The following is a 24083-nucleotide window of genomic DNA, read 5'->3' on the forward strand; positions in this document are numbered from 1 at the left end:
CACGGGCACATTTGGCAATCTGAGAAACTGTCCTGGGCACCACCACAAAATGGCTGCCATGGGAACCATGACTCATTGCAAAGGACTGGGCACATTGCAGAGGAAAGCATTAGCCTGCAGCTGCCCACGATCTTCATTTCCTAAGATTGTCTCTGAGCCCCATCATGAAGACCAGCGGCATTTATGGGAAAAGATGGCAGAGGCTGGAGGCCTTCACTTGGCTTTGAAATGATCCCAGTTGCCAGTGAGAAACTGTATGTCTTGAGGGCATGTAAATACATATAGTTGAACTGAAGTTAAACCCAGACAAGATGGAATGGTGTTGGTCAGTAGAAAGCCTGACTCGGGGACTGGAACCTGTTCTAGAAGGGGTTGTGCTCCCCTGAATGTTCAGGTCTGTAGCTTGAGAATGCTCCTTGATCCTACGCTGTCCCTGGTCCTTCTGGGGGCAGTGGTGACAAGAAGTGTTTTTGCATGATTACGCTTGGTGCGCTATCTGCAACCATTAAGACCATAAGGTGAGCAATGCTGGATCAGACCAAGGGTCCATCTAGTCCAGCATTCTGTTCACACAGTGGCCAACCAGCTGTCAACCAGGAACCCACAAGCAGGACAAGAGCACAACAGCACTCTCCCACCCATGTTCCCCAGCAACTGGTGTACATAGACTCACTGCCTCTGATGCTGGAGGTAGCACATACCCATCAAGACTAGTAGCCATTCATAGCCTTCTCCTCCAGCTATTTATCCAACCCCCTTTTAAAGCCATCCAAATTGGTGGTCATCGCTACTTCTTGTGGTGGTGAACTCCTTAGTTTAACTATGCTCTGTATGAAGAAATACTTCCCTTTCTCTGTCCTGAATCTCCCACCAATCAGCTTCATGGGGTGACCCCACTGGGTTCTAGTATTTTGAGAGAGAGAGAAAAAGTGTCTCCCTATCCACATTCTCCACACCCTGCATAATTTTGGACACCTCTATCATGTCTCCCCTTTACCTCCTTTTCTCCAGGTGAAGTCTGACTGTTCCTCAGTTGGTCTGACTTGGCAGTAGTTACCCATGCCTTGGTTACATCACATTTAAGCTGTTGTGATGTGCTCTATGTGGCTAGGGATGGATGGATTGCTTACCGTCCAATCTGTGGTGTTGTCCACTGGAGGGGGGGAGGCGTTCCTCCCCCCCCACGTAATCCCCCGAAGCGGCTCTGCTCTGCGACGATTCCATGGAGCCGCACGCCAGCTCCATACCACTTCCAATGTGGTAATGGTGGCCGCCATTACTGTATCGCCCTGAGGAATACAGCCGCAAATGGTGTAGGCTAGCCTATCGCGGGGGGAAACAGCCGCAAATGGCGTAGCGGACACCACTTGCAGCCGTAAAGCAGGTTACAGCTGCATTTAGGTTAAACTAAGTGCTTTATGGCCACAAGTGGCGTCCACTACGCCATTTGTGTCTGTATTCCTCAGAGTGATACGGTAATGGTGACTGCCATTACCATATCGGAAGAGGTACGGAGTCAGCGTGCCGTTCCAGAGGGAATCCTCAGGAGGTGGAGGTAAGTGATCCGTTCCGCCGTGGATTCCAGAGGCCAAATTTAAAAGAATCTGGCCTCATTTGGGTCCATGGCGGAATTCTCCACCATCCCTACATGGGGCTACCCCAGTGGAGTGTCCAAAAGCTTAAAATGGTGCAAAACGCAGCAGCTAGCCTGCTAACCGGTGCACAGTCTCCAGATCAAATCCTGTCCTGAAAGACCTGCCCTGGTTGCACTTGTCTTTTCGAGCTCAGTTCGAGGTGTTGGTCTTAACATTTGAAGCCCTAAACGGCTTAAGGCCTGGCTATCTAAGAGACCACCTGTCACTTGCCCGAGTATCAAGAGCTGCAGGATAGGACCTTTAGTGGGCGCCATTACCCTCAGAGGACCATTTGGCAGGCATGAGTGAAAGGGCTTTCTCCTGTGTTGCCCCCAAACTATGGAATGTGCTCCCTCAAGAACTGCAGTTCACCTCCACTCTCTTGGCTTTTAGGAATCACGTAAAGCCACACACATCTTCTCAATTTAGCCTTTTAAAACATGTGAGTTTTAATGTTTTTACTGTTCTTAATGCAGGGTTTTATTGTTTTAAACAATGTTGATGGCTTTTTAGCAGATAAGGCAATATATCAATGCTAATAAATAATAATAAATAATAATATATAATTTGTGATGCGGTCCTATTTATACACTGAAGAACAGAAAAGAGGGTCGTGATCCAGCTTTCCTTGCCTATGTATGAGGATGAGAACAATTAACAGTCTTCTGGCCAGCACCGTCCTGTGGTTGTTTATTTTTTTCAGAACATGCACCAAATGCCTCTGGGTAGGCATACATAATTAAACCACTTATAGTGAATAATTCAAATAAAATATAGAAGGAGAAGAAGATTAAATCCATTAAAAGTTAAAATTACATCGTTTTAATTTTCGAACTTACTCTCAAGGGTGCTCCATCCCATTTTGCTGCTGACAGCTTGTCTAACCTGCGATCTCATAGCCCAGGCTGTGCTGCAAGTCCCTGGATCTGGATCAGAGGAAAGTGAGGCAAACTGACAGGGAAATAAGGCACCACTAATCAGTGGAGGCTGGTGGCTCTGATGTCCGTGGGGTGGTGAATCCGCTCCGGGTTTCAGTCAGAAGCAGTCACAACAATAAAGGAGCTATCCAAGGTGTGGAAGCCACACCTTGGATAGCTCCTTTATTGTTGTGACTGCTTCTGACTGAGACCGGGAGCAGATTCACCGCCCCCCGGACATCAGAGCCACCAGTCTCCACTGCATTGGTCCGAAAGGTCTGGAGAGCACAGGTTGGGCAAGGCTGCTCTAACATTTCTGACATCGTGTCCTCTTATTCTTTTGCATACTAGACACTGGCCTGTTTGCAGTGGAGGCTGGTGGCTCTGATTTCGGTGGGGCTGTGAGTCCACACTGGGTTTCAGTCGGAACCAGTCAAAACTCTTAAGGAGCTATCCAAGGGGCTGTCAAGCAGTCTTCCTTGTGCTGCTCAAGGCCATTTTCTGCAACTCCCTAGGGATGGCGGAGAATTTCTCCCCGAAACTTCGGGTGGGCCAAGCGCCAACGTGTTTGGCCCCCCGAACACGTTTCGGGGAGAAATTCGCCGCACACCCCCCCCGCACCCTGCACCCCCCCCCCCCGGGACAGGACCTACCTTTGTCGAATGTCCCTCCCGGCGGCGGGTCCGGCCGGCGGTTCGTCAGGTCTTCGTCCGGGGCGGGAGCGGCAGCCGGTCTTTCGACCGGCTGCCGCCGCCGCCATTCCAAGAAAAGAAAAAAAAAGAACACCCCCGTGATAGGCTACGTGACGATTAACATAGCCTATCACGGCTGACTTTGCAGATCTAGCCATGATAGGCTACGTTAATCGTCACGTAGCTTATCACGGGGGCGTTTGTTTTTTTTAAAAAAAACTTTGGAGTTCACGGCCGGGCGAGGAGGGGCCTCCCCCCCGGCCTGAATTTTGGCCGGGCAAGGCGGGAAGCCTCCCCCCCGGCCTGAATTTCGGCCGGGCGAGGCAGGAAGCCTCCCCCCCATCCTGAACTTTGCGGGGGGAGCAGCGAAGCGCCTCCCCCCCACCGCGAACAAGCTTCGAGGACAGGTAAGTGACTTTCGTCCACCCCTACAACTCCCCCAACCACTAAACAGCCTTCCCCAACCTGGTGCCCTCCAGAGGTGTTGGACTACAACTCACATCATCCCCAGCCAATGGCCATGCTGCATGATTCCATCTGTGGCTTTGTGGTTTTTGCAGAGGCAAATAGCTTCCCTTTGAAACCAACACTACTGAGCTAGCCTGCTGACTGATGACGCAGCCATCCAGTTCTGTTGCTGCTTTAAAGCTCAGGGCAGAGCTGCAGGTTACAAGAAAAATGGGACTGCTGGAAGATGGCAGCCCTGTGTCGAGTTCTCCTCTCCGGCTCTGTAACATCTAGTATAACTTAACCCAGGGGTCCCCAACCTTGTTGGACCCATGGGCACATTTAGGAATTTGAGAAACTGCTGTGGGCACCACCACAAAATGGTTCCCATGGAAGATGCGGCTATTCATATAATGGCTGCCGTGGGGGCCCGGGTAGTCAAAAGTGAGCTGAAGAGGGGCAGGGGAGAGAAATAATGAGGCTAGAGGCTGGAAAGGAGAGGGGAAATAGCAAGGCAAAGAGCAAGAGGGGAGAGAGAGAACAATGCTAGAGGCTGGGAGGGGAGAAACACTGAGCTAAAAAGGAGGGGGAAATAGTGATGCTAGAGGCTGGGCGGGAGAGGGAAATAGCAAGCCAAAGGAGGAGAAGGGAGAGAAAGAGCAAAATTACAGGCTAGAAAGGGAAAGCAAGAAGACGGCCCTAACATTTTCCAAGGTTTTTAAAACATTTTTTTGAAGGGGGCAGGGATGGGAGAACTTTGTGGGCACCACTGGAGGTACCCACGGGCACCATAGCGCCTGCAGGTGCTGCCTTGGGGACCCCTGACTTAACTCTTTCCCGTGTTGTTACACTGTGGATTCCACTACTTCCACCCAGTGAAAGTCAATGATGTAGACTGAGGACATGGAAATTAGCAACATGACATCAAGAGGCAGGTGATGTTACACTCAATGGACCTTTTTGGATTTAATGCTAAACTATGGTTTAGCATGAAGGGCTCAAACCTCAGGGCTCATGCAATCCCCCCTCTCCTGTGGAGATGATGGGAAGCGTTCATTTCTGCTTTTAAACTCCACAGAGTTCATTGTTACATCTGACCGGGGGGGGGGGGGTCCTGTTTACTTTCAACCAGGGTAGGCAACCTGTTGGGGCCATGGGTGCATTTGGCAATTCAAGGAACTGTCCTGAGCACCACCACAAATAGACTGCTATGGGAGATGTGGCAAAGGACACAATAGCAATAGCACCTGCCTGCTTGTGATCCCCAGCAACTGGTCTACATAGGCATGCTGCCTACTGGGGGTAGCATATAGCCATCAGGCCTTGTAGCCATTGATAGCCTTATACTCCAGTTTTCAGGTCCGGCACTGAAACTTGCCCCACCCAACGTTCTTGCATATTTTTGTTCTCCACTGATAGGCTGCATGCCTGAAAACGGCTGACAGCTGGAAGTGGGGCTAAATTAACCCTTTGTTGAAGATCCTTGGAGCATGAAGTCTTCAGTAGTGGGTTGATGTTTGCCTTTCGCCAGCCTCCACTCTCCCTATTGAAAACCACGGAAGCAAACCCATTGGGAGGATTTGGAGACATTCTTAGTAATGCAGATAGGTAATTTTTGACAGGGGTAAGCAACTTCTTTGGGCCTATGGCCATTTGAGAACCCCACTGACATCAGAGCGGTGAGCCTTCACTGGATTAACCACAAGGTGGCAGGGATTTGGGGCAGCAGAGGTTGGAGGGGGCATGTTCCCTCCCCGCCTCACAGGTCTTTTGAGCTCTTGCAAAGAATGTTCCCAAATCCCTGATGGGTTTGGAGTTGAAAAGATGACCGTTGAGCGTTCCCTAATTTCAGATTTTTCTAATACTCAAGAGCATATCCACAGTTTTCTGTGTAGCGTGGAAGTACCTTAACTATTAACAATTGTAAGGTATGCTTTACACCCCTCCTTTTGAGTGGGATAAGAATGAATGTCCCATTCACCATTGCTAGTACAGGACAGACCAATACCCATTCAGCGAAATCAGGAGACATGTTAACAATAGATGTATCTTTTTATTCACAAGGAAAAGCTGAAGCAAGCCATTATTGTATACATTTATACAAAGGATCTGGGGGGAAAACCCCAACCCCATACAAAGCAGGATGATCAGAAAATATGGTTCCTTATGAAATGTGATTATTACATACACTATCAAACCTTTTCAAAAGTTATTTTGTTTGGCAACAATGTATCTAACAGTCTCCACCTGAAAAAGTGGTTTCCTTAAAAAAAACAAAAAGCACAAGATTCATGCAGCATGTCTAGAAACAATCCTGAGAGTTTGCCTTCCTTAGAAAAACTGTAAAAAGATATATTTGTCTTTCAAAGTTCATAAAATGCAAATGCTATATTTATTGTCAAAACTATACAAAAATATGGACCTAACTTAATATTTACCAAAAAAAAAAAAAACACTTTTTACCCCACTTCCTTGTGATTTTGGTAGTAAACACAGGGTTGGATTCAGACTTAGTCATAGTTAATGAAGACCCTGTGAAATCTAACTTAAGATTGATTTCAGTGCGTATACTCTAAATACGATTGAGTCTGGATCCAGTCCATTATTCTTAATTCCTGCACTCAGAAGAAAGAGAAAAAATCCACAGTGTTGTTTACAGACTTCCTCAGGTTAGATTAAGGCAGGGATCAGCAACTTTAAATCATGTGGGCCATACCCAAGTCAACAAGGCTTTTGTCCCCAGGTTGTGCAGCCATGCAGCAGGGTGGTCATTTGAGGGTCGACTCCAGTGGAAAACCTTACTAGGATGGATACAGTGTATGTGTGGGAGGAGAGGGGGAGCTGGCATATGATGCCAGCCTGTAGGTTGGGGAATTCTAGAAAAGGGGGTCAGTGATGAATGAGGTCAATTATCAAAGTTAGGGTAAAACTACAATTATGCAGACAAAACTGCACACAAAAACCCACATAGCTATTTCTTCTAGTCAAGGCCAAGGATGTACAAGAATTTTGTTCCTGTTTGCAATCCCGAATGCGTTTGCAATGTGTTTTGTTCCTGTTTGCAATCCCGAATGTGAATGCGAGCAGGAATGCAATACTCGGGAAATGTTTGCAATTTCCCAAATTTGTATTCATGTTCAGAAGTGCAAGCTTGCTCGTGTGTGCACTTGTGCAAATAATTCCCCCAAATTTTCATATTCACGCTTTCACCTATGGGGGGAAATGGGCAATTCAGGTCAGGAAAAACGCAGACTTTGCTCAATTGGAAAAAAAGAAGCTTGTTTCGGGAATGCAAATGAGGCAAAACGAGCTTCGAGGAAGAATTCGGAGAGCCTCAATGAACTCAGGCATTGCATGCTCACCCAGCCCTAGTCAAAGCCAAATTTCAGCAAAGGGAGATCCAGAGTGGGATACTTAAGCCCTACCAGCCAGCCACTTTTCTGCCTCAACTCCCCGTCATAGCAAAAAAGCAGCAGGTTGGGGAAGGGTTAATTTTCATTGCTTCTCTGCTGAAAAAACACTGACTCCCAAAATGGCTTTGACTAGAAGAAGTCACAGGGATTTTAATGGAGGCATGTGTGTGTAATAATCCATAGGTTGGTCCTTCATTGCCAAGGCTCTTAATGCTTACTCTTTACTCTTCTGGAATATCCCTACTGATGAGTAACCCCAGTTGGACCTCTCTAGAGTAAACAGTTTAGGAATGTGGCCCATGGAAGTAGTTAAGAGGTTAATAAAATATATTAATTAGGACTGTCACTTGATTAAAGAAATCTCAGTCAATTGTAGGCGTTTGAGCCCATTAATCAATCAATCAATTACTGGATTAAAACTGCATATGTTTGCATACAAATAAAAACAACAATTCTGAAAAAAGCATACTTCTTTTGCTTTAAAATTACTCACACACGTTGCAGCAAGCGCCATCTTGGAAGAGGCATTCCTGCATGGGTGACAGAGAGAACACGAAATGCTTCTTCTGTGATGGTGCCTGCCATCTTCTGTTTTTGTTACGTACTTATATTAAAAACAAGTTTAAACAACATTTTAAAATCTGCTGTTTGGTTAATGAGGAGGCACCTTTTTAATCAATCATCAGGTTTTTTAATTGACTAATCTAACCGATTAATCAACCAAACATTTCAGCCCTAGTATTTGTATAGAAAACATGGGAAAAAATCATGTTCACCATGATCTGAAAAAGGAAGAATACAAAAACTGAATACAAACCAAGCATTCTGAAATTTCATAATACACCTTTCCAATAGATACATGTTCATAAAAATATCTCAAATCCTAAGCCATGAAAAAGCAATTATAATACAATTTATTTTTTTATTTTTGTTGTTCTGCTACATAAACCAGCTTTTCCGTGAAACAAGGAGGCAAATTCAGGTATGAAAACATAATTTACTTATTGCTTTTGCTACAATTTGTTTTTGTTTTTACATATAGTCATAAATTACACTATACAGTATAAAATATTTCATAGGAATACATTTTACGGTCTGCTTAGGTTTGCTGGTTTCAATTCTAGCAACAAATACAAAATCAAGAAAACAAGTCACAAATGAACGGTAAAGGCACTTCCGCTTTTCAAAAAGAGTTGGTTCTTAGTAAGATCTGCTTTTCTTCTGCTTTCCTCTATTAGAAATCAGTGTGATCTTTGTACAATTCCTAGGTTGCTGAGGCACCATAAAGGTTTAGAACATTCTAATTCCTCGACAGCTTCAGGCTTTGACAACATTCTTCGTCACATTAAATCTTCACGCTTCCGCCTCCGCTTTCCAATACACGTCTTTCCTCCCCATCTTTTGAAAGGCTGGCTCCATCTCAAGTCCCTCTGCAAACCACCTTCAAACTTCCACTTCCCGCGCTCCATCCTGGGCGTCACAGATCACTCCAATATCAAAGCAGGTGACTATCATGACGTGCGACTTGCACAGATTCACACACTGCTCCAGTTCATCTGTCACTTGTTCCAATGCCTCCAGATAATCTTGAGACTCCTTATCAAGATCAGGGTCAACCTCAACTGTTAGCACAATGAGATAAAGAGAAGTCACTCAGTATCCAAACAACAGTCTCCTGGAATCAAAACTGTTAGCACTGCTCACCGGATAAATGGCCTGGGCAGCAGGAATTACATGAGACCGTCCACAGGCATTCGCTCAACCCAGGGCGACATGCCATATAAGTGCATCCGGAGTTTGCAGACAGAAGTTAGCTCCCCTTAGTCTCCTGTGGTGAGCTGGTCACCCCGTTTCCACATTCTTGGAGATGCCTCATAGAGTGTGGGTGGGAATGAGATGTCTGCCTACAGTTGGCATAGCTGTAGTAGCAACAAACTCAGCCTATCTTGTGAATCAAAGGATTAGCCGTGCCAATGGGATATGACTTTTGCTTCTACGGTTGTTTACATGTTATTATAGCAAGCATCCAGCTGTGGAAAACCTCTCAACTTCTAACAAAGACTTAATTTATTAATTAATTTGCTGTTATCCCCAGTGCCTTGCCACTCACGCAATGGAAACGTTATAATCAGATGGAATATCTTTATTTTTATTTATAACATTTGCATCCTGCCCTATATCATTAAGATCTCAGGGCAGCATACAGATAAAATCAATTTAAACAGTATAGAACAATAAACAATTTATTTATTAAATTTATTAATTGCCCATCTGGCTGGTCACCCAGCCACTCTGGGTGATGTACAATAATAAAAACAGTTTAAAACAATAAAATTCTACATTAAAAACATCGTATTTCTAAAAATACCCTAACCCACCCCAAATGCCTGCCTAAACAACCACGTTTTTAATGCATGGCGGAAGCTCATTAAAGAGGGGGCATGGCGGTGTTCCCTAGGGAGGGAGTTCCACAGAGTGGGGGCCACCACAGAGAAGGCCCTTGAAACAGCTAACAATTTAAACAGCTGAAAGCATATTAAACCATTAAACAAGCTGATGCCAATTAGAGAATGTAAAACAAACAGTTAAAACAATGTAACTCTAATGTGCAGCCGTATTTTGTGGAATTCCACCATTGCTGGGAGCCTTCCGCTGCCTGAACAATGAATGCGGCATCAGAACAAACTGGAACCTTTAGGTATATTCACATGAGGTTGATGGTGGAGGGAAAGAGTAGGAATAGCCAGTTCTCACAGTGGAGGGATGTAAGACATACCGAGTGCTTTTTCACTTGTTCAAAAATGGTCTGGAGTTAACGGTGAGTGGTGAGGTGGCCAACTCTGATGGTAACATGGCATGCATGGTGTGGAGAATGTGGATAGGGAGACTTTTTTCTCCCTCTCTCAAAATGCTAGAACCCGGGGTCATCCCATAGCTTAAATGTGATGTAACCAAGGCATGGGTAACTACTGCCAAGTCAGACCGACTGAGGAACAGTCGGACTTCACCTGGAGAAAAGGAGATTAAGGGGAGACACGATAGAGGTGTCCAAAATTATGCAGGGTGTGGAGAATGTGGATAGGGAGACATTTTCCTCCCTCTCTCAAAATACTAGAACCCAGTGGGGTCATCCCATGAAGCTGACTGGTGGGAGATTCAGGACAGATAAAAGGAAAGACTTCTTCACACAGTGCAGAGTTAAACTGTGGAATTCACTACCACAGGATGTAGTGATGACCACCAATTTGGATGGCTTTAAAGGGGGATTGGACAAATTCCTGGAGGAAAAGGCAATTGATGGCTATTAGTCCTGAGAGCTATGTGCTACCTCCAGTACCAGAGGCAGTGAGCCTATGTACACCAGTTGCTGGGGAACATGGGTGGGAGGGTGCAGTTGCACTCATGTCCTGCTTGTGGATTTCCCATTGACAGCTGGTTGGCCACTGTGTGAACAGAATGATGGACTAGATGGACCCTTGGTCTGATCCAGTAGTGCTCTTCTTATGTTCTTATAACACCTAATTATAAAGCAGGGCTGTTGAACTTCTTTCAGCCTGAGGACCGAATTCCATTTTGGAGAAGCTCTCGGGGGCCACATCCCAGTTGTGGACAGGGCTGAAGGCAAAAGAGGCAGGGACAAAAGGAGTGGGGCCCAAAAGTACCAGTTTATTTTAGCTTAAAGCTCTAACAGCCAGTGACCAGGCCTTAGGAGAGGCATTTCAACCTTTTAGAATGGGGAAAAATCTGCACCAAAGCCAAGAAACCACCAAAAGTTCTGTGGTTGGGGGGAAATGGTGTGGCCATATGGGGAATCCTGGAGGGCAGGACTGGGACCCCAGGCAGGCTGGATTTAGCTATCAGCCCCGTGGTTCTGAACCCCTAATATAAAGGGTGGAAAAAACAAAACAGGATTGCAGAGAGCACAAAAAGGTTATCTCAGAACAGGTGAAAGGGCAACATAATGGCAAACATGGTCAAATGTAAGTAAGGGAAAAGGGATTAACATTGGGGCAACCCCACACTAACTTCACATGTACACTGATGGGATCAGACCTGGGGGGTGACTGACCAGGAAAGAGAACTGAGGGTTGTGGTGGATCACTCAATTAAATCAACCCAGTGTATGGCAGCTGTGAAAAACGTGGATTCAATCCTTGCCATCATTAGGAAAGGGATTGAAAAGAAAGCTGCAAATATCACAACGTCTTTATAAAAATCTATGGCGTAACTGCACTTAACATACTGTGTACAGTTCTGGTCGCTGCATCTCAAAAAGAATATTGTAGAGCTGGAAAAGCTGCAGAAAAGGACAACCAAAACAATTAGAGGGTGGAGGAATTCCCCTACAGTGAAAGGTTACAACTGACCCCCCTCCGCAGAACTCTGTCAAATTTGGGAGGGTTATGGGGGGGGTGAAGTTTGGGATGGGCATGTTTCGGTGGGGGTGGCAAAAGTTCAGGTGTGGCGTAACTGTACTTGCGATTCCATAACGAATTTTCCCCTTTTTTCCTACGGTTTAAAAGCACCAGCGCAGCTCCGCAGAAGGGCCGCAGGCAGTGCCGCTGCTGTACACTGTGTAAATGGGGCCATTAATGCCCCTGTGAAGACCCTATGCGATGCTGCTGCATCATTATCACAGCACTATGCAGAAAAGAAGATGGCTGCTACTGTCATTAGAGGCTCCATTTTCACATCACACGGCAGCTACGCTGCTGGCACTCCCTTTGCCAAACTGCGGCGCCGTTTTTAAACTGTAGACAAAAGGACCGTTTTAGTACTGCATGTTGCACTAAAGGTGGGGCTGCCACCAAAACTGGCATCCCTGTGTCAAGGTCTGCCAATAGCATTTGGCCACGCTGAATCACGTTGGCGTCACATTAGACAGTTTTCCAACCACTCCCACCAGTGGCAGCCGATGATGTGGAAGAGGGGCAAGAGAACTCAAAACTGGATCATGTTATAACATGGGTAAGAGTGCCTAGAGGGACAGGGGACAGGGAGTCAACATAGGCAACCCCATGTGGTGCACAGCATGTTTTGTCACCCTGAGCAGAAAGCAAAGTACTTCAAAGTTTTAACATAGTGCACAGTGGGATAAACAAGTCGCAGTGCCCTCACTGAAGCCACAATGATCTCACTGAAGAGCTGTAATGTTTAAAAGGGAAGCTGCAACGAGTTTGAAGAGTGGGAAGGAGATCAAAGGGGAGCACTTTTCACAGCATCAAAGAATCGCAGGGTTCGAAGGGGCCTATAAGACCACTGAGTCCAACCCCCTGCTCAATGCAGGAATCCAAGTCAGAGCATCCCTGACAGATGGCTGTCCAGCCTCATCTTGAATGCCTCCAGTGTGGGAGATCCCACCATCTCCCTAGGTAACTGGTTCCATTGTCGTATTGCTCTAACAGTCAGGAAGTTTTTCCTGATGTTCAGCCGGAATCTGGCTTCCTGTCACTTGAGCCCATTATTCCGTGTCCTGCATTCTGGGATGATCGAGAAGAGATCCTGGCCTTCCCCTCTGTGGCAACCTTTCAAGTACTTGAAGAGTGCTATCATATCTCCCCTCAGTCTTCTCTTCTGAGTGGCACCAGAGTCCAGAGAAGACCAAAAGCACCCTATCAAACAGGCCAAAACACTTACCGTTATTTTATATTTAGGCACAGGCAATGTGTTTGTGCAGACCTCCGTAGCCGTTCTTTGACCATGCAAAATCAAAAGACATTCAGAGAGAAAACAAGGGCTGATTCAGAGAAACCTATGCATTATGAATGGGGACAATGACAATCCAGCCAATTCTATTTCTGCCCTCTTCAATAATTCAGGATCAAATCATCAAACCGGTTTTTTTTAGATACCAGTAGCTACAGGGAACATTTCTGCATCCCTATTTTTTTCTGAATCAGGAACCTTTGGGAAGTATCTAATGCAACATGAGCGCTAATAGAAATTACACTGCGCTGGAGTGAGGGACCTCTACTGCAATGCCAATAGCGTTAGTGGACGTGATGGGATTCCCCAGAAAAGCCACTGTGCAAGCTAATCCACTACTGGCATTGCATTAGAGGTCCTTTACACTAGTGCAAGGAAATTTCCATTGGCGCTTGCGGTGCATTGGATACTGCCCATGGTCGTTATCAGTCAAAAAATACTTACACTCTCCTTGCCACTTGCTTGGATCCAACATCAACCTGCACTTTGTTTCTTCCAACTCATCTTTCAAGAGCTCGTGCTTTGCCTTCACTTCTCTAATCCGCTGGTGGCGCCGCTCCAGAATTTTCAGCTTTGTATTAAAATATATCAGGCCCTTTGTGGAGACAAAAAAAAAAAAAAAAGCCCATTTGTGACTCTCGCTGGCCATCTGCCTGCTTCTCCCTTCTCCCTCTGCCTGCTTCTCCAAAATCCTATAGCCCTCATCACTCAGCTTCAGCTACTGACGTGCAGCACAAACATGCAACATTAAACAGCGGAGGGGCTCTCTCCCACCCTGCGCCCCTTGCTGGAAGTGGACTTTCGTGGATGCTAATCTAATAAAAGCGACATGCTACGAGCACTTAAGGCATTTTATTGCCATTCCCTGAGTTAATGTACTTCCTTACGATACTCTTAAATTACAACCATATGTACAGAAATTGTTTTCTCTCCCCAGTGCGAAGAGTAAATATAATTTTGTTAGAAAAACTAAAACAGCAAAACGCGTAGGCAGAACGAAAGATCCCCAACCCCGCGTTTGACCTGCATACAAAGAGGAACCGGGATGGGCATTTACAGGGGAAAAGTGCAGATGGGGTGCTTAAACTTTCCCCCACGTGCCTCTTTCCTCTGCGACCCCTGCACCCAAGTGCCTTTCTCCATTTGATCAGGACAAACAGGCTCAGATCCGAATGTGGGTGGGCGGGCGGAGTGGCTGCGGGAAAAGGTAGCAGAGAAGAAGCTAAGGGTAGGGGAAGGGTTATGCACCACCAGCCCAATGGGGCTTCTCCAATACAAATGCTCCATCCCAATTTGATTTATTATATGTATGTATGAATGTATTTATTTGGCTTAACAGCAAAGTCAATTTATAGCCAAAGCTCTCAGGGTGACATGTATGTATGTACGTACGTACGTACGTACGTACACACACACACACACACACACTAAAAACTATAATATGAATAGAATCCAATTAAATACAGCGACAATTAAATACAGCAGCAAAACACAATTTACAATAGTGGAGACAAAGGCAGCAAATAATAAACAACAAAGGCAATGACTAATAAAAGATCTAAAATATCCACGGAGATAAAAGCAATTCTAATATACAAATGGGTGGGTTTTTGTTTTTTTTATTTATATATATATATATATATATATAAATATATATATATAAAAAAAAACAAAATATATATATAAAAACAAAAACCCACCCATTTGTATTTTAGAATTGCTTTTATTTATATATATATATATATATATATATATATATATATATATAAAAATAGTAAAAAGGCCTGAGATAAAAGGTCTTTTGTGCACACTCATCCTGCCTACAACTTCTTCCATGCAACCGCACTCCGCTTTGTCTCCCCTTCATTGGCTTGCGGCCCCATCACTAAAATTGCTCCCTTCTCCACCTTGCATAACAGAAGTAAACATGGTAATTGGAAATCCTATGTTAGCTGCCTAGTGTAAAGTAGATCCAAAGACACGACTTACCTTTTCAACATCCTGGAAAGGCTGTTACAAAAGAAACAAGAGAAGAAAAGTTATTTTTTTAAAAATGGTATCAAACTAATGGCTGCCATTCCTGTCACCGACTCAGAATTAACTGGATTGTTTTGCCAATTACAAGTAAATTAAACTCACAACATCTTGAATTTAACAGAATTCTAACCGGGATACTTTGTGCCATTTACATAAAGAGTTAATGACCCTTTAGTGAAGAAAGGGCCATAAAGTTTCATCAGGCAGGCAATGATTATAAAGCCTTCTCGTAACATATTAATTGATATTCTCCACTCACTCCATCAGCTACGTTAAACACAATTAATGGCAGGCAGCAATTATTTTCGGTGGGTAAGGCACCCCAATGTATGAAATGCACAAAAACGGATAATGATCGTGCTTTCATTGCAGTCCGTTCTCCCCCGTAACGCCATGCGCTAGAGCGCGAGCAACAATCCTGCCTTCTACATGGTGTGTGTAATTTAAATTGTCCAGTGTTGCCATAAAATATGTGCTGACCTCAGTTTCCTCTTGTCTGTGTCGCTGTAGTCGTTCCACATCATCAATCTCATAAACTTTAATTTCAAATGGCTCTTTCAAAGTGCCTGGCAAAGGTGGTAGATCGACCCACTGGCCAGCAACACTCTGCTTTCTCCCCAGGGATGCAGAATCGGGAAGAGGAGCCGGGATCAGTCGTCGGCGCTGGAAACCTGAGATGTAGAAGGAAAAAAAGGAACCGTGGTCTCTTGTGCATTCGTCTCTAAGCAAAGCCATAAATGTCCCAATCCAGCCAACACATACATCCATCTACAGGCCGTTGCCATTTACGTATTGTAATAATTACATTTGTATCGAGGGGAAAGCCAGTTCCCAATATCCCAATGTTCTGTCTCACTTAGGGATGTCCATCATTTCCAAATCTGGCCCTTTGGGGGCCTGACAGATCCCCACTGCCCGCACATCTCAACTTGCATTTGCAAGCTGTGGGCTTTTCCCAGAATCCAGAGACTTTTCCAGGGGGTTTTCTTAAACTGACATTTGCGGAAATTGAAACCGCAATTTGCTTAATTGGCGACTGTAATTTGCTTAATTTGCACAAATTATGCAAATTATGGCCACAAATCTGTGAGCTGGTCCGACTCAATCTGCATCGAGTCAGGCCAGCTCACAAGAGAGCAAACTGAAGTCCAGGGGGCTGAGCTGATGAAAGCTCAGTGAACTTCATCCCCTGGATGATTCCTACGACATCCCTAGTCATACTGTAGGGTGACCAAGAAATAGAACCCCAAATGGGGCTGGGCAGATTGGAAACTTACATTCGAGTAATATTTGGCCACTGCCAGAGCTAGTGGTCCAGGGATTTCTCCTCTCCCCTAGCTCACCCTGCCTATATTTTGTAAAGAAAGATACGCGTAGGGATGTCAGAGAAATCCACCACGGACCCCAATGAGGCCGGTGTGGCGGAATGGCACAGCTCACCTCTGCCTCCCTCCGGAACCATCCGGGGCCGGATCCTCCTTGCGACGATTCCGCAGAGCCACCGGCCGGCTCCGTGGCACCAGCGATACGGCCGCCATTGCCGTGCCATATCACTAGCTGAGGGCTCACTCCAGATGCAAAGGGCATCCTTGTGGCCGTAAAGCTCTTACATTAAGCTAAACGCAGCTGTAAATGGCTGCATTTAGCTTAATCTAAGAGCTTTACAGCTGCAAATGGCATAGCGGACACCATTTGCGTCCGGAGTGAGCCATCCGAGGAGGATTCCGGGGGGGGGGGGACTGGGTCACCTCCCCCCGCAGGGGGATTCCCCCTCCCCGCAGCAGTAGGAAGGGAATCCGCCCATCCCTAGATGTGCCATCATCACCATGTTGTGAGTTTCCACACCCCCACACCTGGCTGCCAGTGAAGAGAAGGGCAAACATGGACGTTTGCAACTCAATGACATCACATCACACATGTTGTCTTCCTCAGCAGTATGGGAGAGAGGAAGAGATGTGGGCCACTGAATGAAGGAGGTTTGTTTCTCCAAAACCTATGCCAATCACTATCATCAGGTGACTGCAAACTCTAGTGTTCAGAAAGAGAGAATAAATGCACACTACTTTTTAATGTACCTTTATCATGCCCCATTCTTACAGTACAAGCCTATGTGTAAATCCCACCCTATTTGCTCCCAGATAAATTTACTTCCAGGTAAGTAAAGATGCCCCTTCATGGATCACTGCCTTGTTGTGGCGAAGGGGCTTGCGTAACTCAGTGAAGCAATAAGCTATGCCGTGCAGGGCCACCCAAGACGGAGAGGTCATGGCAGAGAGTTCTGACAAAATGTGGTCCACTGGAGAAGGAAATGGCAACCCACTCCAGTATTCTTGCCAAGAAAACCCCATGGAACGTATCACAAGGCTAAAAGAGATGACGCCGGAAGATGAGCCCCTCAGGTCGGAAGGTGTCCAATATGCTACTGGGGAAGAGCAGAGGGTATTTCCAAGTAGCGCCAGAAAGAGTGAAGCGGCTGGGCCAAACCCAAAAGGACACTCAGCTGTGGATGTGTCTGGTGGTGAAAAGAAAATCCGATGCTGTAAAGAACAATATTGTTTAGGAACCTGGAATGTCAGATCAATGAATCAAGGTAAGCTGGAGGTGGTCAAACATGAGATGGCAAGATTGAACATCGACATCTTGGGAATCAGCGAACTAAAATGGACAGGCATGGGCGAATTTAATTCAGGTGACCATCATATCTACTATTGTGGGCAAGAATCCCTTAGAAGAAATGGAGTAGCACTCATAGTCAACAAAAGGGTGGGAAAAGCAGTACTGGGGTACAATCTTAAAAATGATAGAATGATCTCAGTACGAATCCAAGGCAAACCATTCAACATCACAGTAATTCAAGTCTATGCCCCAACCACTGAGGCCGAAGAAGCTGAGGTTGATCAGTTCTATGAAGACCTACAACACCTTCTAGAACTAACACCAAAAAAAGATGTCCTCTTCATCATAGGGGATTGGAATGCTAAAGTAGGAAGTCAAGAAATCACCGGGATAACAGGCAGGCATGGCCTTGGTGTACAAAATGAAGCAGGACAAAAGCTAATAGAGTTTTGCCAAGAGAACACGCTGATCATAGCAAACACTCTTTTCCAACAGCACAAGAGGCGACTCTACACATGGACGTCACCAGATGGTCAATATCGAAATCAGATTGATTATGTCCTTTGCAGCCAAAGATGGAGAAGCTCCATACAGTCAGTAAAAACAAGACCTGGAGCTGACTGTGGCTCAGATCATGAGCTGCTTCTTGCAAAATTTCGGCTTAAATTGAAGAACGTCGGGAAAACCACTAAACCGTTCAGGTATGACCTAAATCATATCCCTGATGAATATACAGTGGAGGTGAGGAATAGATTTCAGGGATTAGACCTGATAGACAGAGTGCCTGAGGAACTATGGACGGAGGTCCGTAACATTGTTCAGGAGGCAGCAATGAAATCCATCCCAAAGAAAAAGAAATGCAAGAAAGCAAAGTGGCTGTCTGATGAGGCTTTACAAGTAGCTCACAAAAGAAGGGAAGCGAAAAGCAAGGGAGAAAGGGGAAGATATACCCAACTGAATGCAGAGTTCCAGAGAATAGCAAGGAGAGACAAGAAGGCCTTCTTAAATGAACAATGCAAAGAAATGGAGGAAAACAACAGAATGGGAAAGACTAGAGATCTCTTCAAGAAAACTGGAGATCTCAAGGGAACGTTTTGTGCAAAGACGGGCATGATAAAGGACAAAGAAGGCAGGGACCTAACAGAACCAGACGAGATTAAGAAGAGGTGGCAAGAATACACAGAAGAACTATACAGGAAAGATCTGAATGTCCCTGATAGCCATAATAGTGCAGTCACTGAACTTGAGCCGGACATCCTAGAGAGTGAAGTCAAGTGGGCCTTAGGAAGCATTAGTAACAACAAAGCTAGCGGAGATGACAGTATTCCAGCCGAGCTATTTAAAATCCTAAAAGATGATGCTGTTAAAGTGCTGCATTCAATATGCCAACAAATCTGGAACACTCAACAGTGGCCACAAGACTGGAAAAGGTCAGTTTACATTCCAATCCCAAAGAAGGGCAACGCCAAAGAGTGTTCAAACTACCGTACAATTGCGCTCATTTCACATGCCAGCAAGGTGATGCTCAAAATCCTACAAGCTAGGCTTCAGCAGTATGCGAACCGAGAACTACCGGAAGTACAAGCTGGGTTTAGAAGAGGCAGAGGAACTAGAGATCAAATCGCCAACATTCGCTGCATCATGGAGAAAGCAAGAGAATTCCAGAAAAACATCTATTTCTGCTTCATTGACTACGCTAAAGCCTTTGATTGTGTGGATCACAACAAACTGTGGCAAATTCTTAAAGTGATGGGAGTACCAGACCACCTTACCTGTCTCCTGAGAAACCTGTATGAGGGTCAAGAAGCAACAGTAAGAACCAGACATGGAACAACCGATTGGTTCAAAATTGGGAAAGGAGTACGACAAGGCTGCATATTGACACCCTGCTTATTTAACTTATATGCAGAGTACATCATGAGAAATGCCGGGTTGGATGAATCAGAGGTCGGAATTAAGATTGCTGGGAGAATTATCAACAACCTCCGATATGCAGACGATACCACCCTAATGGCAGAAAGCGAAGAGGATCTCAAGAGCCTCTTGTTGAGGGTGAAAGAGGAGAGTGCAAAAGCTGGTTTGAAACTCAACATTAAAAAAACGAAGATCATGGCATCTGGCCCCATCACTTCCTGGCATATAGAAGGGGAAGAAATGGAAGCAGTGACAGATTTTACTTTCTTGGGCTCCAAGATCACCGCAGACGGTGACTGTAGCCATGAAATTAAAAGACGCTTGCTCCTGGGGAGGAAAGCTATGGCAAACCTAGACAGCATAGTAAGAAGCAGAGACATCATCTTGCCCACAAAGGTCCGTCTAATCAAAGCTATGGTTTTCCCAGTAGTAATGTATGGCTGTGAGAGCTGGACTATAAGGAAGGCTGAGCGCCGAAGAATTAATGCTTTCGAACTGTGGTGCTGGAGAAGACTCTTACGAGTCCCCTGGACTGCAAGGAGGTCAAATCAGTCCATCCTAAAGGAAATCAACCCTGACTGCTCATTGGAAGGACAGATACTGAAGCTGAAGCTCCAATATTTTGGCCACCTAATGCGAAGAGAAAACTCCCTGGAAAAGACCCTGATGCTGGGAAAGACTGAAGGCAAAAGGAGAAGGGGACGGCAGAGGATGAGATAGCTAGATAGCATCACGGATGCAATGAATATGAACTTGAGCACGCTCCGGGAGAGAGCGCAGGACAGGAAGGCCTGGCGTGCTATGGTCCATGGGGTCACGAAGAGTCGGACACGACTGAACGACTGAACAACAACAAAGTAGAGATGGGGAAACCATGGCCCCCAGCCTAATACCAAAAGCCTGTTGCAAGCAATCAGTTCAGGCTGATTTGTATTTCCCTCAGCAGCCTACTGGGCGGGGGGGGGGGATGAGAGAACAAGAGGGGGGCATCAGAAAGAGGAGGAGAGCAAGAGAGAGAAAAGGGGGTGGCTGAGAGAGAAAAGGGGAAGCAGAAAGGAAGAGAAAGAGGGGAAACGTGCAGCCCTGCCCACATCTGGCTCTGGGCCCAACCACCATCAGCATGCAGCCCCTTATCCTGAGGGAATGTAGCCCTCGCAGAAAAAAGGTCTCCCCTTCCTAGTGTGTAGTATTATAGCCTTACACATGCTTACAGGGAGAAAGCCCTATTGCACACCATGGGGCTTACTTCTGAGTACATATGTATAGGACTGCGCTGTTAGCCTGCAATCTTATACACACTTCCCGGGGAATATGTCCAATTGAGCTCAGTGGGGCTGACCTTCAAGCAGACATGCATAGAATTGTACTGCTAGTCTTCCCACCTGCCCCGAAACTAAAACCTAGAATGACTTCTGAGTATCTTAGGAGTGTCACAGCACTAAGTACTCCGAAAGGCAAGCTGCAATTTATTGACAGAGGACAATTCCAATTGAGAAAAAGGAACTGTTTGTCATTTTAAAAAGAAAGACCTCGTAAAGCATTTCCTGGGGCAAAAGCAAATACAAATCTATCAGCCAGTAATACCTTCTCAATATGTGTGCAACTTTACACAGCTGTTAATATTGATTTGCAGGGGAGACTTAAGAGGTTGATGTGCTCTGAAAAGAGAACATCTGTGAAAGCTGAGACCAGGTCTTTAAATGGATTGGTCACAGAATGATGCAAATTGCCAGCAGGAAGCACACCAGGGAGAACACTCACTCACACACATACGTATGCGTGTACACAAACACATACTAGGGATATGCAAATCAGAAAAACTCGAGCTCGCCAAGGTTCTCTGAATACCATTTCAAAGCTTGTTTCAACTCAAGTCCTATCAGACTGAGAGCTTTGTTTTTCTCTTTTTGCATGAAAATTTGTGTGTATTTTCCCAAATGTACGCATCCATTGTGCATATCTTTGAAATGTATGCATTCTTCTCCCATTGATTAAAGCGTATTTGTGCGCATTTTTCAAAAGTACGTATTTTTTCATGCACGTTTTTCAAATGTACCGATGCTCGTTTTTTTTGGTCCGCGAACTGCATTGCAAGCTTGGAAATGTACAGACTTCGACCACAGATTATGACCAATTCTGTGTTCAATATGAACTAGGTCAATCCTGATCCAAAATGAACAGAAATGTATTTCTCATACATCCCTAATATATATGGGCAAGCACACACACATGCACACACACACACACACGAAAATTGAGTTCCCATTTTTAGTTATGCAGATGTTGATTGCTAAAGAATCAAGATGGATCAACCTGTGGAGTACAAAATCATTTGTATGTTTTAAAGAGTAAATATGTTTATTTAGGCAATGCACCATGGACTGAAGTAAATTATCTTATACCTGTAAGCCATTTGGGGGGGGAGGGGAAGGAGGGGGGGCTGATATTGTTATTGTTCTCATTATTGTCATAATATCCCTTTTCCATTAGGAAGCATGCTTTTTCTCTTTTTCTGAAAAAAAATCAATGCAAATTTGGGGGAAAGCCACTTTAGCGAGACATGACATCCCTCAGGACTACATGGAAATGGTTTGCTCTCTAACCTGGCTTGTCCACAGTCAAACTAGATAAACCCTTAGCCATTTCTGTCAAAAGTTGGAGGCCATGGTAGACTTAGCAAATTCTTCTGTAGAAGGAAGCCGCTCGGAACTGATTACACTAGTGAATCTCCAATCTATTTCTAATTTCAGTTGATTGTCTAAATGTGCTGTAAAACTAATGAAAGCCTTAGGTTTGTAGTTAATTAGCAGCATTAATCACAAAGTTTAGCACATTGTTTTTACCAAATTCTTTTACATTACTTTAATTTTCGCTTGGGGACCTGCCAATCAAAGGTTTGCATGAAGATTCACTAGCAAGATATTTTGCAGCTACCAAATAAACACAGCATCTTAAAGCAGGGATGGGAAAGCTTTACCCTGATGGCCGTATTCCCTCAGGGTAACTGTCTGGAGGCCACATGCCAGGAATGGGTGGGGCCAAAGCCACATACACACTGCATTCACATGCATCCATCCACACACGCCCCCTGTTCACACACATCCATCCATTAATACAGCCCCATTCACATTCATCATCATCCTGCACTCACTCTCTCTGCCTTTCTCTTTCTCACATCCCCCCACACACATCCATCCACACATATCCCCACACACATCCATCCATACATCCCCTCCACCCACATCCCCTCCACACACACCCCCACGCACATCTTGCTTTGTTTTAGCAACAACGGGAGAGAGCAGGGAAAACCAGACAGTTTGTGGGTTTGCAACAATGGAACAGAGTGAGCAGCAGAAGTCGAAAAAGGAGATAATGCAGTGGTGGTAGCAACTACAAAAGACTGAGAAAGGCTGAGGGAGGAGGAGTGGAACTGCAGGGAGGGGAGTGAGAGCACCAGCAGCAATAATCAGAGTTCCTCTGGTCTTTCACTTGGAATGAGGTGGCTGCTGGTGATGGTGACTTGCAGAGCTGCGCAGCTACGTGGAGAAAAAAAAAGATGCCAGGAAAAGAAAAGTCTCAGCCTAGCCCAGGAACAAGTAGAGATGGTACTGAAGGGGCAATTAATAAAGCCCCAGGCAGGGGAGAGAGAGAGAGAGAGAGAGAGAGAGACGGGGGGGGGGGGAGGGAGAGACAGTGAAAAGGAGAAGAGAGAGGGGTATCTCAAAGCAGCCTGGAGTGAAAACTGAACTCAACACTTCTGCCCAGCGCTTCTGCAAAGCAAGAGGGGAGATGGCAAGGAGGCTGCTGCTTCAGGAAGTTGTGAGTGGCCACTTGGGATGGCGTGGGAGTCCGAAAAGGGGGTGGAGTCTGATGGACTCCCCCCGTCTGGCCTCCCAGACCCCACTCGCTGAGCCCTGGGTGCTGACGGACCCGGCCACTGAGCACCCTGGGAACTGGCCATGCCAAGGCCCTTCCTCCCTGGGCCAGCTGTTAAGAAAGCCCTTGACAGCTGGAGTGGAGAGGAAGGGCCTCGGCAGCACCCCAGCACTCTCACCCTGGCCTCCTCGAGAGGAGGCCAGGGCGAGAATGGCGGGGGCTGGCCGCACTGAGGACTCTGCAGTCAAGCCTTTGTGCACATAAAGCCCAAGGGCTTGATGGAGTCTTTGGCATGGAGGGGAGGGGAGGGGAGGCAGGTGGGGTAAGCAGGGAGGCTCACCGAGTGGATCCGGGCCATGCGAACTGGGTGGGGGGAGCTCATCAAGCTCCCCCCGCCCAAGATGGAGATGGGTCCATCCACCTTGAATGGTCACAAAACAGCTTGGAACTTGTAAAGGTGTAGAACCTTTGGTGGAGGGAGGAAGGGGCAGGGCCAAGAAGAGGGGTGGGGGTTGAGCGGAGAGGCTGGTGGGCCAGGGCCAGCCCACAAGTTTCTCACAGAATCATAGAATAGTGGGGTTGGAAGGGGCCTGTAAGACCATCGAGTCCAATCCCCTGCTTAATGCAGGAATTCAAGTCAAAGCATCCCTGACAGATGGCTGTCCAGCTTCAACTTGAATGCCTCCGGTGTGGGAGAGCCCACCACCTCCTGAGATCGTTGGTTCCATTGTCGTATTGCTCTAACAGTCAGGAAGTTTTTCCTGATGTTCAGACGCAATCTGGCTTCCTGTAACTTGAGCCCATGATTCTGTGTCCTGCATTCTGGGA

The 24083-nt window shown here is 45.9% G+C and overlaps 1 protein-coding gene across 1 annotated transcript in view; it reads right to left on the bottom strand.

Annotated features, from left to right (window-relative positions):
• Positions 1–5726: 5726 nt before the first annotated feature.
• Positions 5727–24083, bottom strand: part of KIF26A (kinesin family member 26A) — a 199068-nt gene continuing 180711 nt past the window's right edge. The window contains exons 13-16 of the mRNA XM_084837551.1: positions 15327–15517; positions 14799–14819; positions 13254–13404; positions 5727–8725 (exon numbers count right to left, since the gene is read on the bottom strand). Of these exons, the coding sequence (XP_084693677.1) occupies positions 8547–8725; positions 13254–13404; positions 14799–14819; positions 15327–15517 (542 nt within the window). The 3' untranslated portion in view covers positions 5727–8546. The remainder of the gene's footprint in view (positions 8726–13253; positions 13405–14798; positions 14820–15326; positions 15518–24083) is intronic.

The sequence above is a fragment of the Heloderma suspectum genome, chromosome 1 (assembly GCF_057233095.1).
Source record: "Heloderma suspectum isolate Gila_16-S chromosome 1, 16-S_ref, whole genome shotgun sequence".
Taxonomy (NCBI): Eukaryota; Metazoa; Chordata; class Lepidosauria; order Squamata; family Helodermatidae; genus Heloderma; species Heloderma suspectum.